Below are 19,256 nucleotides of genomic sequence, written 5' to 3'. Positions count from 1 at the left end.
TAAAAAAATTCCTGGAGACAAATGAAAATGAAAACACAACATACTAGAATCTACGGGATACAGCAAAAACAGTTCTGAGAGGGAAGTTTATATCAATAAATGCCTGCATCAAAAAATGCTGGTGATGGTTGCAGAAGAATATGAGTGCACTTAATGTCACAGAATTATACACTTAAAATAGAGTGGTAAATTTTATGATCTGTATATTTTACCACCTTAAAAATGTAAAAAAATAAAAAAATTCTAAAGTATAAAAACTTCAAATAAACAACCTAATGTCACACCTCTAGGAACTAGCAAAACAAGAGCAAACCAACTACAAAATTAGTAGAAGGAGAGAAATGACAAAGATTGGGGCAGAAATAAATGAATTAGAGATTTTAAAAAACAATGCAAAAGATCAATGAAACAAAGAGTTGGCTTTTTTAATAGATAAAGAAAATTGATAGACCTTTAGCTAGACTAAACAAGGGGGAAAAAAAAAAGAAGAAAGATAAAGTCAGAGATGAAAAAGAAGATATTACAACTGATGCTATAGAAATATAAAGGATCATGAGAGATTATTATGATCAACTGTGCACTAAAAAACTGGAAAACCTGGAAGAAATGGATAAATATATGGATCCATACAACTTACCAAGGTTGAATCATGAAGAATTAGAAAACCTAAACAGTACAATAATGAGTAATGAGATTGAAGCAGTGATAAAAAGTCTCCCAGCAAAGAAAAGCTCAGAACCAGATGGTTTCACTGCCAAATTATACCAAACATTTAAAGAAAAACTAATGCCAATTCTGCTCAAACTTTGCAAAAAATTAAAGAGGAGGAAATACTCCAAACTCATTCTATGAGGCCAACATTGCCCTCATATCAAAACCAAAAAAAGACCAACAAAAAAAGAAAACAATTGAGCAATATCTCTAATTAACACAGATGCAAAAAAAAAAAAAAAAAAAAAATCCTCAACCGAATACTAGTGAACCAAATCCAACAACACATTAATGAGATTGTTTGCCATAATCAAGTGGGATTCATCTCAGGGATGCAAGGACAGTTCAACACATGCAAAAGTGATATGTCACATTAATAGAAAAAAGGACAAAAACTGCCTAATCATTTCAATAAATGCAGAAAAAGCATTTCATAAAATTCAACTCCCTTCATGATAAAAAACACTTCTGATATTAGGCATAGAAGGAATTTACCAACACAATAGAGGCCACGTATGGCAAACCCACAGATAATATCAACTGAATGGACAAAAGTTGAAAACTTTTCCCCTAAGAACTGGAATAAGACAAGGATGCCCACTTTCCCCACTTTTATCAAACATGGTACAGGAAGTTCTAGCCAGATCAATAAGGCAAGAGAAAGCAAGAAAGGGCATCCAAATTGGAAAGGAGAAAGTCAAACTATCCCTATTTGCAGGTGACACAATCATATATATACAAAACCCTAAAGACTCCAGCAAAAAAATTGCTAGAACTAATAAATGAACTCAGTAAAGTTTCTGGATACAAAATCAACATACAAAAACCAGTAGCATTTCTAGGCATCGATAATAAAATATCTGAAAAAGAAATCAAGAAAGTAATCCCATTTACAAAAGCTACCCCCAAAATAAAGTGCTTAGGACTAAGTTTAACCAAGGAGGTGAAAGATCTCTACAACCTTAAAACATTGGTGAAAGAAACTGAGGAAGAAACAAATAAATAGAAGGATATCCCATGTTCATGGACTGAAAGAATTAATATCATCAAAATGTCCTTACTACTCAAAGCCATCTATGGATTCAATGCAATCCCTATCAAAATGCCAGTGACATTCTTCATCAAAATAGGAGAAACAATCTTCAAATTTGTATAGAACCATAAAAAAACCCAAATAGGCAAAGCAATCTTGAACAAAAAGAACAAAGCTGGAGGCATCACATTACCTGACTTAAAATAACTAGAAATGTATAGTAACCACAACAGCATGGTACTTGCATAAAAGCTGACAAATAGAGCAATGGGACAGAACAGAAAGCCCAGAAACAAATCTGCTCATTTACAGCCAACTTATTTTCAATGAAGGTGCCAAGAAAACATTGGGGAAAGGAAAGCCTCTTTAGTAAATGGTGCTAGAAAAACTGGATATCCACATGCAGAAAATTGAATCTAGACCCCTTTCTCATTGTATACAAAATTCAACTCAAAATAGGTTAAAGACCTAAATTTAAGACCGCAAATTATGAAACTGTTAGAAGAAAACATAGGAGAAATGCTATGTAAAACTGGACTGGGCAATGCTTTTTTTGAAGAAGACTACAAAGACAAGCAACAAAAGCAAAAATCAATACATGGGACTTCATCAAACTAAAAAGTTTCTGCACGGTAAAGGACACAATCAACAAAGTGAAGAAATAACCTACAGAATGAGAGAAAGTATTTGTACACTATGCGTATGACAGGGACTGATCAGAATATATAGGAACTCAAACAACTCAACAGCAAAAAAACAAATAACCCAATTTAAAAATAGGCAAAGGACCTTAACAGACGTTTCTCAAAAGAAGTCATACAAATGGCCAACAGGCACATGAAAAAGTACTTACCATCATTAATCATTAGGGGAATTCAAATTAAAACCATAATGATATATCATCTCACTCAAATTAGAATGGCTATTAAAAGGACAAAAAACAACAAATCCTGGTGAGAATACAGAGAAAAGAGAACTCTCATACATTTTGGAAGAACATGTAAATTAATACAGCTATTATAAAAAAACAGTATAGAGTTTACATAAAAAGCTAAAAATAGATATACCTTATGATCCAGCCATCTCACTTCTAGGTTTATTCATTTCCAAAGGAAATGAAATCAATATATCAAAGAGACACCTGCACTCCATGTTCATTGCAGTACTATTCACAATAGGCAGAGATGGAATAAATCTAAATGTTTATCAATGGATGAATGTATTAAAAACTGTGGTATATATACACAATAAAATACTACTCAGCAATTAAAAAAATAAAATTTTGTCATTTGCAGCAATATGGTTGGAACTGGAGACCATAATGTTAAGTGAATAAGCCAGGCACAGAAAGAGAAATACTGCATGATCTCTTTCATATATGGAATCAAAAACAAAGAAGATGAAAAAGAAGAAGAAGAAAAAAGATGTGGTGAGTAGAGTAGAATTATGGTTACCAGAGGCCAGGAATTTAAGGGGGCTGAGGGTGAGAGGGAGAAAGGGCCATTAATGGATATGAAGTTACACATACACAGAAGAATAAGTTCTGCCTTCTAGGCTGACTATAGTTAATCATATTCTATTGCATTGTGTATTTCCAAATAGCTAGAAAAGAAGATCTTGACTGTAATCACCACAAAGAAAAGATAAACATTTATGTGATGGATAAACTATCCTCCCTAAGTGAATCACTGTACAATATATGCATGTATCAAAACAACACACTGAACCCCACAAATATATACAGTCAGAAATAAAAATAAAAAAATACCCAGTTATGAGTGAGAACATGCAATACTTCTCTTTCCTTGTCTGGTTTATTTCACTTAACATAATTTTCTGCAGAAGGAAAGAAAGAAAGAAAAAAAAAGACCAGAGCAATATGTTGAATTTTCAGAAGGACAGAAAAAAATCTAAGGGTGCTAGAGATGGGCAGAGGGAAGAAGGAGGTTTAGGGAGTGATGGGTTGGGTAAAGAATATAAAGAAAAATCACGATTTGTAATAAAGAATATGCTAATAATAAATACTAATAAATAATTTTAATATTTATTGTAAAAATAAAATGAGTATTGAGTCAGATTTAATGAAATAGAATTTTGGTTCATCAACTTACTACTGTGTGACCTTGAGAAAGTTATTTAAACTTCCTTAGCTGCAGATACCTCACCTCTCCAATGTAGTATATACTTCTTACATCAAAAGGTTGAAAAGTGAATTAAATGATACGATGCATGTAATTTTTCTGTGTAGTTCCTGTGGCATACACTGGACACTTGATAAATGTTCTTAACATCACAATAAATCTATCTTGCATGTCTATTATTTATCAATATCCCCTTTAAACCGAGGCACCCATCAAGGATAGAATTCTGTATATACAACATTTCCTTGTAAATACAACAGGTCTGTCACCTCTTTTGACCGTCATACAGGCACCTCTCATTAATGAAGATCCCTATGGTTCCCTTTTTCAGAAGATGCCTGCCAGGTGCATTCTTCCCAGAAGAGAAAAAGCATTCAGACTAAACCAAACAGAGGAAGAAAAAAAAGCACACAATCGCTAAAATCAAACCCAAGGCATGTGTGAGAGTGTGGTCACGTGTATGTGCTCTGAGTGTGGATGCATTGTATTAAAATCAGCAGAGTTAATTGTTAAAAAATAGTGTTGGTTGATTTGATTTAAAATATTCACAGCTTATGTAAATCAAATCATCCTAGATGTATTAAAGGAAGATTTAACAATTGAAAATAAACGTTTCCATTTTCCACGACACAAAAAGTGTCAGTATCATTAATGCTTAGAGAATGTTAAGTAAACACAAAAAAATCGCTCTTGACCGATTTAGCCTGAGAAGGGGAGTAAGAGGCCTCTCTGAAATAGGAATATGTGAGCTGTTAATCAGGGGAAGCAAGGAAAGAATAAACATTCTAGGGGGAGAGAACAGAATGTGCAGTTGCCCTGGGGGTCAGTGAGCTTGGTAATGAAGGGATTGGAGAGGCCAGTGTGATGGGAGCAGAGAATGTAGAGTCATTAGAGACAGAGGGTGTAAGGACCACAACTAGAGCATCCTGCATTCTTCCTCAATGTATCTCTCACATTGGAAATTTTGTCTGTGAATCAGAGGTTGTGACTGTTTTGTCTCATCTGTGGCTTTCCAGGAACTGACACGGTTAGTTAGCACCATAGCACGTGCTCAACATATACAAATTGTTGGATGCATAAAAAAGATTGAGACCATAAGTGTCAACTGTGACACCAAAAAAAATCATCCAACTTATCATAAACACAAAATTGAAAGTAAAGTTAAATAAAATGCATTCATATCTTATCATAAAATAATACCTCACGAACAATACTTATTCTAGAAATGGAAAGCTGGTTTAACATATTTCATCACAAAAATAGGTCAATGAAGAGAAATCATAACCACAATCACCGTAGAAAAGGTGCACTGAAAAATTTAACAGCCGTTACTATGGTTAGCAGCCAGGGCAAGCCTGTTGGAAAACAAAAAAAATCAATGACAATTACTTAACCCAATAAAGTATGGTTGTTGAAACCACAGCCAACAGTATATTCTGCATTAAAACACTAAGCTATGTGTGTTAAATTCATGGAAGGCCAAGTCAGTCTTTTCCAACTTCAGTCATCTCAAATTCTGCCCAACAATTAAAGAGACTGGTAAGAGGAAAAATGGAAATTGGCCTAAGTATCAAATATTCTAAATAACTAGATTATTTGTAGATGGTATTGTGAATGCTAAGGTGTAACAACAACAACAGAGTAGAACTAATAAGTGCAATCAGCAGGTCAAATCTGCCAGCAAAAAGTCAGGGCATATGATAGAAAAATCCAATCGAATTAGGAAAATACCTCATGCATGATAGATCTTCTGTGAGTAGCTAACCAACAAAAGGCTGGACCCAGGAAATCTTACAGGAGCCAACAATCTATAGAAAAGAGTGAAGAAAAGCTGGAAATTCTCCAGAAAGTAACTCTCAATGAAGAGAGGCTCTAGATTCCAAAGAGTGAGAGAAGGAAATAGATCAAGAGCTGGAAAAGATAAGTCTCAGTGGAAACTGAAGAGCCTTCAAAGTGCAGTGAAATAAGAAGGAAAAGATGAGGGAAAGTGATTACTGGGATTTACCTTCATAGACTGAATAAATATGGGACTGTCCAAGTCTCATCATTCTGGAGGTAAAGCAAAGTACTCACTTTTTCTCCTCTGTTTCTTTCTATCCCACCATCCCTCACTGGAACACACTGACTCTTTTTTTTTTTTTTTGTCTTTTTCGTGACTGGTACTCAGCCAGTGAGTGCACTGGCCATTCCTATATAGGATCTGAACCCGCGGCGGGAGCGTCGCTGCGCTCCCAGCGCTGCACTCTCCCGAGTGCACCACGGGCTCGGCCCCACACTGACTCTCTTTGATGGCTATTGCTGAGTTTTCTCTTTTCTATGATCTGTCCCTGTTAAACCCACTTGGGTTTCACACAGGCTGGGATCAGAGAATTACAGGTGATGGGCAAGAAGGGCCTTTTAAGTTTCCAGCTACTCAAGGGTTGAATTCCCAGAACTCTCATTAAATGAATTGTGCTCTTCCCCTCTCCCCCCCAACTCTCCAAACAATTCTGCTCCCTTGGGGCACAAAAAGATATCAGAATGAAAAATTTCAGCCAATTTTGTGTCCATATAGGCAGCAGTAGGAGAAGATGGACTTATTTCCTCCAAGGAGAAACTTTTTTTCTTTGGTCTGATTTAAAAGTTACAACGTGTCTCCTAAGGAAAGTCTGAATTCCACAAGTAACTAAATCCAGGAACTAACTTTCTTTTATGTGCTCTCTTGGAGATTCTTTAGAGGTTTGATGGACCACTTGGTGTCTGCAATTTTATGCATGTAAGGATGTCCTTTCTTTATAAAATTATTTTGTCTTAATTTTTAATAACTTTATTGAGAGATGATTGACATGTAAACACTGTACATATTTAATTTATACGAATCTCTGAATATATGAATATACTTGATAAGTATACATCTGTGAAACCATCACTGCCATCAAGGCCATAGACATACCCATATCCAAAGTATCCTTTCACCCCCATCTTATTTTCATGTGTGTGGTAAAAACACTTAACATAAGATCTACTCTCCTAGCAAATTTTATGTACACAAAGCAATACTGTTAATAAGAAGCATTATGCTGTATAGAAGATCTCCAGAAGTTATTTATCTTGCATAACTGAAACTTTCTACCTTTTGACCATCATCTTCCATTTCTCCCCTCCTTCAAGCCCCTCACAACCACTATCCTACTCCAAAGAGGTCCTTTCTGAAGAAAAGTAAAGTTATTCACAGTTTTGTTTCTGTTGAAAGGACTCACAAGAAGAGGACTGATACATACCCCTCGACATTTGGTGGTGACATGAAGGCTTCTGTGGATATTCAGAAGGTCTCCATTTATTACTTCCAAATAGAGGGGTAGGTGCAGAAATAGTCCAGGTGGAGAGGATTGAAGAGTGAGTATTGAGGAAATACAGGTGGCAAATATACACCAACTATAGAGTTTGTTGGGGAAGGGGAAGAGAGAACTCTTAAACTGACTTTCAGCTTTCAAGAATACAATATATTGTTATTAACCATTCTCACCACGTTGTACAATAGATTTCTTGAACTTACTTCTTCTATCTAATTGAAACTCTGAATCCTTTTTTCAACATCTCTGAAAGTCGCAATCTCCAGTCTTGGGTAACCACAATTTTATACACTATCGATGACTTCAAATTATTACATTCCACGTACAAGTGAGATCATGCAGTATTTGTCTTTCTGTGCCTTGCTTATTTTACTCAGCACGATGTCCTCCAGGTTCATCCACTGTGTCATAAGCGACAGGATTTTCTTCCATTTGAAGGATGAATATTATTCCACTGTATATATAGACCATATTTTTGTTATCCATTCATCCATTTATGGATACTTAGGTTGATCTCATATCTTGGCTATTGTGAATAGTGCTGCAATGAACATGGGGGTGCAGATATCTTTTCGACATACTGATTTTATTTTCTTTGAATATATGCCCAAAAGGAGGATTGTGGAATCACCTCATAGTTCTATTTTTAATTTTTGGAAGGGACTCCATACTGTTTTCCATAATGGCTGTACAAACTTACATTCCCATCGACAGTGTGCAAGGTTCCCTTTTCTTCTCATTCTCTTCAATACCTGTTATCATTTGTCTCTTTGATAATGGCCATTCTAACAGGTGTGTGGTGAAATTTCATTGTGGTTTTAATTTGAATTTCTCTGATGACTAGTGACGTTGAGCATTTTTTTCATATACCTATTGGCCATTTGTATGTCTTCTTTTGAGAAATGTCTTTTCAGACTCTTGGTACATTAAAAAAAAATCAGGTTGGTTTTTTACTTTTGAGTTGTCTGAGTTCCTTATGTATTTTGGATATTAACACCTTATCACATGTGTTGCTTGCAAATACTTTCTCTCATTCTATAAGCTGCTAACATCAATTTTCAGTGAGTGTCTTGCAGTGGTTATACCTGAGAAGTCTTCTCAAGTCAAAAGGGATTGACGAATATACCTTGTTCTTTGGTGAACAGAAACTGTTCCTAAGTGTATTTCATTTTCATGACTATCAGTTCCTGTTGTGATCTTGGCGTTTCTTCTTTTTAAATGAGAAAGAAATTTACATTTTTATTAAAAAAGTACACTAAGTCTTTCATTACTTTCGATTTTATACCTCATCCCCTTCACTGACCAATCTCTTTTTGTCTAAAGTAGTACTGTCTAACAGAAAAGCAAGTAAGATAAATATGTAATTTTAAGTTTTCTGGTAGCTGCATTAAAAACACAGGGAGAAACAAGCAGAATTGATTTTGATTATATGTGTTACTAGAACAAAACCATCCTATATACAGTAGATCCACATTTTATATCCATTGGTCTCAAAGGGCCAAATGTGGTGCTTGAACATCTGTGGATTTTGATATCCGCTGGTGGTCCTGGAACCAATCCCTCATGGATACCAATTATTTTTAACATGTAGGCAGTACAACAATTTTTATACTGTTTCAATTTTACAATTTGGATTTTATATTGAGTAGAATTGTAAAGTTAACATTTAGTTTCTCAGTTGCATTAACCACATTTCAAGTACTCAATAGCCACATGTATCTGCATATTGATCACTGCAGATCTAGAATGGGGGAGCCCATGGATAGTAATTAGATAAAAATCAATTGATTCATTTAAGGGACTATATAGTTTTATTTTTTTTAGAGGGAGTACAATTGAAGAATAACAGATGTAGAGAATCAGTAATCCTTTAATATCTAACATAAGTAATCCTTTAACAGCTAAACATCTCTAGTACTGTGGACAGGACTCTCCCCTAAAGAAAAAAAAATATTGAACTCATAGCCACAATCAAAAGAAACATACAGAATCATTATGCGGGGCAGAATCTTGGTTTTTACAAGGAAGGGGCTCATTAACCCCCATAGTGGAGCCTGGCAAAATGATAATGCAAATTCCTTGTTTCAGCAGATGAATAATCAGCACCACCACTCAAGGACATCTCCCTAGCGCATCCTCATTGGAGAGTTCATGCATTCAAAATATGACTGTGATTTTGATTTGAACTTATATTTCTTCAACACATCATATGACTGGCTCCTTCTCACATTCAAGTCCCATCTCAAATATTTCATGAAAGATTTCTCTCACTGCTATTTCTAAAGCAGCATATCCACACCCATGTCTCTCCATCACATAACACTTTGATTTTCCCCACAGCACACGAACACCGAACTGAGCTTCCACCCATTAACATTTTTAGTTACCAGCTATGGCTTACACTATCTTTAACAACTTATCCAAACACTAGGAGGACATGACTCAAATTTATGAACTGACACCAAAGCATATGCTCTTCCATGTCTAACAGACTATTTTCTCTACTCAGCAGGGCTTCATTTTGTGCAACCAATTTCTCTAGAAACGTATATGAAATAGTACATGATTTCTGGATGTGTGCAGGGTATCAGCTGTGCCATCAAGTTTACATGCCTGTGTAGGTCTATCTTTGGACTCTATTCTGGCCCACTGTTTGGCTTTTCTTTTTTTTTTTTTTTAAGCACAGACTTTATATAAGAAAGGACTATAGATGTTCAGCTATTAAAGGATTACTTATGATGTCTTCTTGATTCAGTCATAATTGCTTATAATTTTCTAGGAGTTGGTCCATTTCACTTATGCTGTAAACATTAATACGTTTATAACATTCCCTTATTGATTTCTATCCTACTCTATACTTTGTTCCAGTTTTCTTTTGTAATATTATTTGTATCGTTTCTTATTCTCTTCATCATTCTTGCCAAAGATTTAGGAGTTTTGTGAATCTTCTCAGGAAATAAAATTTTGGACATACTAATGCTTGCTACTATGCATTTTTGTATTTAAATAATATTTGTGTGTATCATCATTATTTTTTTCTACCTTTTTTTGGATTGGCTATGGTGTTATTTTTATGACTTTTTAGAGTCCATACTCAGTTAACTTACATTTAACCTTTTTTCTAAAGAAAAAACTGCTAGAACTTATAGATACCCCTTAAATACCGCATTAGTTAAAATATGGATATATTAATATATTAGTTGCATTATATTAGCTGTATATACATACAAGAATATATGTCTATACACATATAAGTGTGTGTGCATGTGTGTGTATATATACTTTAATTACCTATCTATTATGATTGGGGAAAAATTGAATAATTACCAAAAAAATTGTGAAAAAACCTCTGCTCTGACAGGTCCTCTCCCATCTTTTCCATGGTAATTATAGATCCCAGTTTTCCTAAGAAAGACCCGGTTGGTAACTATTCAAACTAAGCATTCATAGCACCCACTTAAATCTCAAAATATCTCATTTTGGAGAGAAAATTAGTCGCCATACCTGCTCAAAAATCTACTCAACATCATGAAGGAGGAAGAATTTAGTAGATGTCTTGGTCCTACAGGTAGAGTTTTAGATCTTTCTAACAAATAGAAAAAAAATAATAGGAAAAGTATAGAGACAAGAAATAACAAGAATGAAAGAGGTCTGATTGTTTAGCAATGGTAGAAAACAAGACTGCTCCTGACTACTAGACCTGAGTAATGGAAGAGGAAAGTGAGACAGATGTACTGATGTACTATGTATAATCCGGGAGTGACTGTCACTTAAGTGCAAGATGCACTTTATTGTAACAGAAACAATTGTGCAAACAGAAATCAGAGTCATATGGGTGCATATACACAAGGGCACATTCAGGATTCCTTGTTGCCCATGGTTGACTTTTCTCCCTTTTCTAGTCCTATGAATCAAAATGGATAGATAGCACTGGTATTGAGATTATGCTCTTCTGTTAATAATCCTCCACAGGGCCCGTTTGATGTCCCTGTTCCTCAGGCTATAGATGAAGGGGTTCAGCATGGGGGTGACCATGGTGTACATCACTGAGGCCACCACACTCTTCGTGGGAGAATGAACAACTGAACTGAGGTATACGCCAAGGCCAGTTCCATAAAATAAGCAAACAACTGACAGGTGAGAGCCACAGGTGGAGAAGGCTTTATATTTCCCACCTGCTGATGAGACTCTCAGGATGGAGGAAATAATTCTAGCATAAGAATAAAGGATCCCTGAGACTGGAACACCACCAAAGATGGCAGCAATAAAATACATTAATATGTAATTAGTGGAGGTGTCAGAACAGGCAAAGTGGAGGAGTTGAGGAGGGTCACAGAAGAAATGAGGAATTTCCACATCTGAGCAGAAGATAACTTGTGACACTATCATGCGGTGCATCTGGGAGTCAAAAAGACTGAGGAGAAAAGACACCAGGACCAACATGCCACAGAGGTGGGGGCTCATGATGACTGGGTATTGCAGTGGGTAACAAATGGCCACCAACCTGTCATAGGCCATCACAACCAGGAGTAGATTGTCCAAACAACCAAAAAGATAAAAGAAGGACACTTGAGTGAGGCAGCCTGCAGAGGAGATGGATTTGCTGTGTGTCTGTATGTTCATCAGCATCTTGGGGATTGTAGTGCTGCTGAAACCCACGTCAGCCAAGGACAGGTTGGAGAGGAAGAAGTACATGGGTGTGTGGAGGTGGGAGTCAGAGCTGACGGCCAGGATGATGAGCAGGTTCCCGAGCACTGTGACCAGGTACATGTGCAGGAACAGACCAAAGAGGATGGGCTGCAGTTCAAGATCATCTGAAAGTCCCAGGAGGAGGAATTTTGAGACAGTTGTTAGATTCTGTGGTTTCATGTTGCTGGGACACCTTATGACAAAGAAGAAAGTGCTGGAACACACAAAAGAATTATAGAGGCACCTAACTAAGCAATTTACAAGCAAAGTATTCACACTTGAGGACCATACACCTCGGTACTTTCAGCAGTATCTCTCAGGTGTGAACTCTTCTTAAAACTTTTAAAAAATGTGTTCACTTATTTTTAACTGACGTGTAATAATTCTACATATTTATGGGGTCGTATGCGGGTTCTAAAAAAGTCGATCTCATAGAAGTAGAAAGTAGAGTAGTGGTTACCAGGGCCTGGGAAGGGGAGGGGGAGAGGAGGTTGGGGACAGGGTAGTCGATGGGTATAAAGTCACAGTCAGGTAGGAACGATAAGTTCTAGTGTTCCACTGCACAGTAGGGTGACTACAGTTATCAGTGATATATTGTATATTTCAAAATAGCAAGAATGGAGGATTTTGAATGTTCTCACCACAAAGAAATGATAAACGTCTGAGGACTATCTTCTTGTTAGTGTCTGCTGTTTACGTGTTTCTAGACACACACATTTTGGACACCCTGAGCCTAGAAGGGCAGAGGAGGGACAATTTGAGGTAAAAAAAAAAAATCTATGAACACAGAAAATATCAGGGGCCTGCTTGTGAAGAGAAAATATGAAATAAGAAACACACTTCTCTCTTCAAGAAAAAAATTACTGTAATTACAGGACACTAAGAAGCAGTCAGCAGTAGTTTATCTTATCTAAATTCACTTTAAGAAATCCCCTTGATTTGGGGGATGAGGAAGGGACGGAGGAAGGGAGGGATGAACTGGTGTTGCACAGAGGATTTTGGGGGCAGGAAAACTATTCTGTGTGATACTGTAACAGTGAATACATGACATTATGTATTTGGCAAAACCCATAGAACTGTCCGATGCATAGAGGGAACCCTCATGTAACATTAAATTAATATGTATCAATACTGATTCACAATTGTAACCATTGCCCCACACTAATGTGTCATGTCAGTAACAGGAGACACTGTAAATGTAGGTGGGGAGTAGGGCAACTATGTGTACTTTCTACTCTGTGTAAAACTCAAACTTCTATAAAAATAAAGGAAAAAAGAAAAATGTTTTAAAAAAGAAATTCCCTTGATTTGGAATGTCTCCATAGAATATCTAAAACCACATTAGCTGGATTCTAAACTTAAACCAAATGCTCATATCACAGTTATCTTCACGGGTTTTGATCATTATTTAATTTTATGACATCCATCTTCCATGGAGATAAGTGCTCACTCAAATGTTGTCTGGTAAAAGTCTGTTCATACATAGAAAGAAAAGAAAGACCACAATAAAATGTTGAACTTCCAGAAGGAGAGAGCAGAGTTATAGTTACTAGAGGTGGGAAAGGGGGAGAGGGAAGGGAGCTAGGGGGTAACTAGATAAGGGAGTCAAAGTGTAATTACGATTTGTATTGATGAACATGCAAGTCATATTGATTTGATCATCACATACTGTACACAAGTACTGATAGTCAATACTTCACCTCTAAATATTTATAATCAAAAAAATAAAAAAAAGAAAAGTCTTTTCATGCAATACTCAAGTATATAAATATTTGTCCTTGGTGGACTTCACATTGTGATGAAAATGTTTTTCTTAAGTGCACAAAATCATATGACATAAGTGATCCTGAAGATGACGTTCATTTATGATCTGAACCCTTGACCTTGGTCTCATATGCTCATCTTTAAAATGGGTATGCTAATTCAACCCATCTTGTAAGGTTGCTATAAGAAATTAAATTAAGTAATAAATTCAAAGGTCTTAGGCAATGGTTCTCATTGCTGTTGGATCATTATAACTACCTGTCAATGTTGTAAAATTTACTGATATTCTGGCCACGGCCTGGAACCAATTAAGTCAGAATCATACATGTAAGTCCTTTGGTGATACTAGCATACAGCAAGGATAGAGAACAATCAACAGACACTTAGTAAATGCTCCATTAATGGTATCTATTATTATTATTATTACTACCATTATTACGGGCTCTCATATTGGAATAAAAGTGTTTAGTAGTACTTCCTTCAGAACTCATATTTATTACCAATAAAACTTGAGTTTTTTGCTATCCCTGCATGATCCCATTCCTCTGCACCTCAGCTGTCCAGAAGCAAATACTATCAGTAATTTATAGGATGTACTTTCCTTTCAATGTTTCCATAGTATTAGAATTGATTTGTTTATCTATTAACAGTTTGCTTGAAAATTTACCTAAATGCTATCACACTACACATACTGTTTTCTAAGAAGTTCTCGTTTACCACAATATTGTGCTTTAAGTCTTTCTGTGTTTGAAATAGATGTATGTAGAAATAGATGTTTGACATAATGAATAATGTGACCTGGGGATGAACTTCAATTTATTTTTCAACTTTTTATCACAAAACAGCTCAGAAAATTTTTGTGCCTCTCTCCATATCGCACAAGTGAGAATTTCTATAAGTTTGGTTCATAAGAGATAGTGATTTGCATTGTAAAAATTAATACATGTTATATTTTACTATTAATTACATACATTTGTTTTCCCAGTAGAAAATCAGACACAATAAAAATATGCTCTTATTATTAAGATATAGAATCAGAAAGATCCCTGAACTCTGTCTAGCCATGGTCTTTCCATGACCAATCAACATGAAAATTTCCATTTTGTATTGGGAATAATATTTGCATATCTGAGATTTTCAGAATCGGCTGGAAAATGCATCACTATTAACAAAAACCCCTATGATCCACAATACTCATGTGATAAGGTCCCTGCAAACCACCTGACTCATCCCCCTAATTCACAGGTAAACTCTCCAAATCCCATGAGAAGATATGGAAGGTACTTTCTCCCTTTTCTCATCTAAGATTAAAGCATATTTTGAAAAGAAAATAATCAAAATGTTTGTGGATGAGAGTCGGGATGAGAGTCGGGAGACCTTTGTCTGAGTCCATATACCTTATTCAATAGATGTAGAGTGTGTGTAATTCTCTCAACCTCTCTGGACTTGTAGTCTTTACTTGAAAACGGGAGGAATAACACCTATCTCTAGGATATGTGTGTCACCTGATAGAGGTTTGCCACCTAATAAATATTCAGTTGATATTTAAAAAATTACAAGTAGAATCACTATCGGAGCAGCAGGTTTATAGAGGAAATAAAATCCCAGGAATGGTTTAATGAGCTTTCATTCTATTATAGGCAGAGTACAAGCCTATCACATCCAAGGGAACTTGTTCTCGGAATGAATGAAAATCCTAAAATGTGTCTCAATCCATGCAATAAGATTTACTTCATTCTGTGTTTCCCCCTTTTTATTTTGTCCTTAATTTTTGTGAAATTCTCTATAATTTATTTTATAATTGATTATTGTAGATTATATTAAATGAGAAATGATTGGTCCCATAGAAAATCTGTGATATAAGCTGGCTGGTTAGCTTGGTTGGTTAGAGTGCAGACTTGTAAGGCTAATGTCACAGGTTCAGATCTTCACACTGGCCAGCCACCAAAAAATAAGGAAAATAAACAAAGAAAATCAATGACATACATACACACAAGCACTGTTTTGTCTTTTGTCTAGTTCTAGAGACAGAGCTGGAAGCAATGACAGGACAAATAAGAAAGCACCCAATGTATGGAAGCTATGTCGCCTGTGCTCCGTTTTTGTGAAGCAAGGAAGGGTCTATTCAACAAGCAAGGTATAGGCTCTGGTGAATCAGAAATGTGTGAGACTCAGTTGTTTTCCTCCAGACATTCAGAATCTACATATATAACCACAAAAATAAAATATTCTCTCAAGGATCTGGGAAAAACCAACCTTTGGAGTGACTGGATATTTTAGCTGAATGATACTGTGATTAGTCTAGTAAATAATAATAATAATGCCTAAAATTTGTTTTCCCCTCCTATATGAATCCATCACATATTTTAGTTCCAATTATGTTTAATTCTTACTCAATACATTCTGTCAACTGGAGATCAACTCCGATGACCTTGGGGTTCAGAGATACTAAGACCTTGTCCTATGTCATCCAGATAATAAATAGAGTAAACAGAAGTAGATTGTAGGATAGTGGTTGCTAGAGAGTGGTAAGGGGATAGGGATTATATCACACTGTATCCCATAAATATAGACAATTATTATTTGTTAATTAAAAAGAAAAAAAATTAAATGATGGGTCTCTGTGCCACGCACTGAACTTCTCTACCCTGTTTTCCTGTACTCCAGAGAGTTTAAGCAGAGGTCCAGAGGTCTATTCCAAGCTTCCTAGGGTACATCTTTTAATAGTTTTCTGTGTTCTAACTAAGAATGGAACCCAAGACTCTTACTTAATGCCTCCTCTGGGGATGAAGAGGGGATAAATTACACGGATGAAGGAGGGAGTGAACAGATGAGGCAAACTATAGGAGCAGAGGCAAGAGAGAGATCGGTCCTGAATTATCATGTACCAACTCTTACCATGATTCCCACTTGTGACTGCAGCCATTCTTCCCATAGCTGATGCAATGCAGTCACCCCTGCTCTCTTCTGTGGTCTGCCAGAAACCCAAAGAGATTAGCACATTGACCAGGGATCTCTGCCTGGGTTGAGAGGGTGAGAAATGCCAGGTTGGGTTGGCAGGAAAAAGACTGTCTAGGTGCACAGTGAATGCAATTTCACTGTCTAAATTCAGACCTGACTTCACCCCCTTTCTACCCCAGGATCTTGCACAAATTACATTAAAATGCTGTGCTCTTATCCTCAACAGTAAAATAACATGTGTCATTTTCTTTTGGGAGGGGTCATGATAGTTATGCAGATGAGAGATAATAAGCAACATAAAAAACTAAGTTTAATTTGTCATTATAGGAAGGTACTAAGAAGGTCTAACATTGGTAAATTCAGAAATATCAATATAAGAAGTCTTTCAGAAATACAGAAATAAAGTCCAGAAAGGATAGTTAAACAAATAGAAAGAAATTGCCTCTGGACAGCCAGAGTGAAGGGGTGGAGTAAGGAGTACAGGGCTAAAGACTACTGTGTGTCATCATAAGATTATTAGTGGTACTTAATTTTAGGTGAAGTATGGGTTTGTGTCACCTTAATAAAATTAAAATTTATTTTTTAAATGTTTAAAAAAGAAAATCTTAGCTCAGAGACTGTCTCTTGGAAGCCCTAAGTATAGGTTCATAATATTGTGGTTACTTTCATTATTTCATTATGGTCACCATTATCACCTTCACGATCTTTTTGAGTGCTTAGAGGATGGTTTAGAGAAACCAATTTCCTGCTCTGGCAGGACAAATGGCTACAGAAGCTAGAATCAGTGTGGGAAGAAAGCAAAATTATGAATGAGAGCTCTTGTACACCTGGCAGAACCAAAAAAATTAACATCACAGGCATCTGAGTAGAAACTTCACATGTTGGAGCCCTCCCATCTGGCCATCCCAAATTGTCCCGCTGCTCCTGGCGACGAGCAAGCAAATTCCTCCAGTCCCTTTTGCACTCAGTGTCTCTCCCAGCACTTACAGGGCTGCACCGTGTCTCTGCCAGGGCACAACCACAGAGTGTGGATCCACTTCCCCTTTCCTGCTTGTTGTGTGATGATGGCTCAGGCTCTGTCCTCAGGACTGGCAGGAAGACAGAGTCAGACATGAGGCTCCTGATGCAGACAATGAACCTGAGGAGGAGACAGAGGTATGGAGCCTGCTGCACTAGAACTGGAAAACTGAAGGTTTGGAATGCATGAGTAGATATGTATAATTGTATGAGTTTGGGAGCTCAATACACAGAGCTCATAATTAATCAGATTGGTCCACCTGATTCCAATCTCCAAAGACTTGTTAATATTAACTAGAAGTAGGAGGGGAAGGGGAGGGTGGGCTGGGAAATGCTGGGTAAGGGGAACAAAGAATAGTTATGATTTGTCATAATAAATATGTTAATAATATTGATTCGATCATCACAGGTTGTACACAGGTGATGGCAGTCAACGCAGTACTCCAAAAATATGTACGATCGATAATGCATCATTTAAAAAATGTGAAGGATAATATTGAGAGACAGATTTTTATTTATTGTGAATCATAAACATGCCGAGGAATTTTCATTTTTTAAAAGTTACGTCAGTCTAGGTCCTTCGTGCAATTGATGTTCTCTAATTATGTTTCCATTGATACTAAAAGCAGTATATGTTGCATTCATTAAAACTAACTTCTGAACATAAAATTTTGAATGAAGATGGGAATGGATATAGTTTATAATCATTTGGGGTCTTTGTTTTATGCAGAATTTTTATCTTCCTGCTCATATACCTTCTTGATCCCTTGCAAAATATCCAACCCTTAATGTTTAACCTTTAAATATGAAATAGTGGTAAATTGGTAACTGAATTCTTAATTTATTTAATTCTAGAATTACCAATTAAATAGCTTTAATATACCTATTACTCTATCAGGGGCTATGAAAGGCTCAATGCAAATCCTGCTTCCAAATTGCTATTCATACAAGTCGGCAAAGCAGGACATACCTGTAGCACAGAATGAGAAAATAATTAAAAAAATATACATGTTAATACAGAAGGAAAAAAGAACAGTGAATATACAAGGAATAGTCTGGGCTTTTCCTCGTGTCAGGAAGAGGCTTGCCTGTACTACTCACCTCTTTTTGTTTTTGTTTTTTAAAATTGTCTTGTACATATACTTGGGGTACAATGTGTTGTTTCAGTACATGTGCACACTGCACGATGCTCCACTTAGGGTACACAGCACAGTTTCATGCCCATTAGTCCCCACTTCTCGTCCCCCTCCCACCCCTTACCCCATCTGGTAACCATTATTCTACTCTCTATTTCTGTGAAAAGCACTTTTTCTTTGTATTTCTTATTTCTGAATTCCATGTTTCAGGAATCTTATAAAATTCAGATACATTTTTGTAATTAAACACAGCAATGTGTGTCTTTTATATCTGCCAATCCACAGAGTTATTCATGTAATTTATGGAGAATTAAGTTTTATAAATAAAGACTCTGATACAACATCTATTTTCTCCGTTAAGATTTAGGTCTCTAAGGAGAACTTCAGTTTTTCTTTCTATAGTCGTGTTTGGGGGTTTTGGATTTTATGTGTTGGAGGTGTATTTTTTTGTTATTTTGAATGACGTTCTAAT

The 19,256-nt window shown here is 36.2% G+C and overlaps 1 protein-coding gene across 1 annotated transcript; it reads right to left on the bottom strand.

Moving 5' to 3' along the window:
• Positions 1-11,159: 11,159 nt before the first annotated feature.
• LOC134388399 (olfactory receptor 7E178-like) lies at positions 11,160-12,110 on the bottom strand. Its single transcript, XM_063111405.1, has one exon. The coding sequence runs from the start codon at positions 12,084-12,086 to the stop codon at positions 11,160-11,162; it is 927 nt and encodes a 308-aa protein (XP_062967475.1). The 5' UTR covers positions 12,087-12,110.
• Positions 12,111-19,256: the final 7,146 nt, after the last annotated feature.

The sequence above is a fragment of the Cynocephalus volans genome, chromosome 10 (assembly GCF_027409185.1).
Source record: "Cynocephalus volans isolate mCynVol1 chromosome 10, mCynVol1.pri, whole genome shotgun sequence".
NCBI classification, from domain to species: domain Eukaryota; kingdom Metazoa; phylum Chordata; class Mammalia; order Dermoptera; family Cynocephalidae; genus Cynocephalus; species Cynocephalus volans.
Note: the sequence above shows the minus strand (reverse complement) of the source record. Positions and strands in the feature narration are given on the sequence as shown.

What these genes read in the sequence shown, in the direction of transcription:
- LOC134388399 (XM_063111405.1), bottom strand. Translation starts at nt 12,086, where the DNA reads ATGAAACCACAGAATCTAACAACTGTCTCAAAATTCCTCCTCCTGGGA.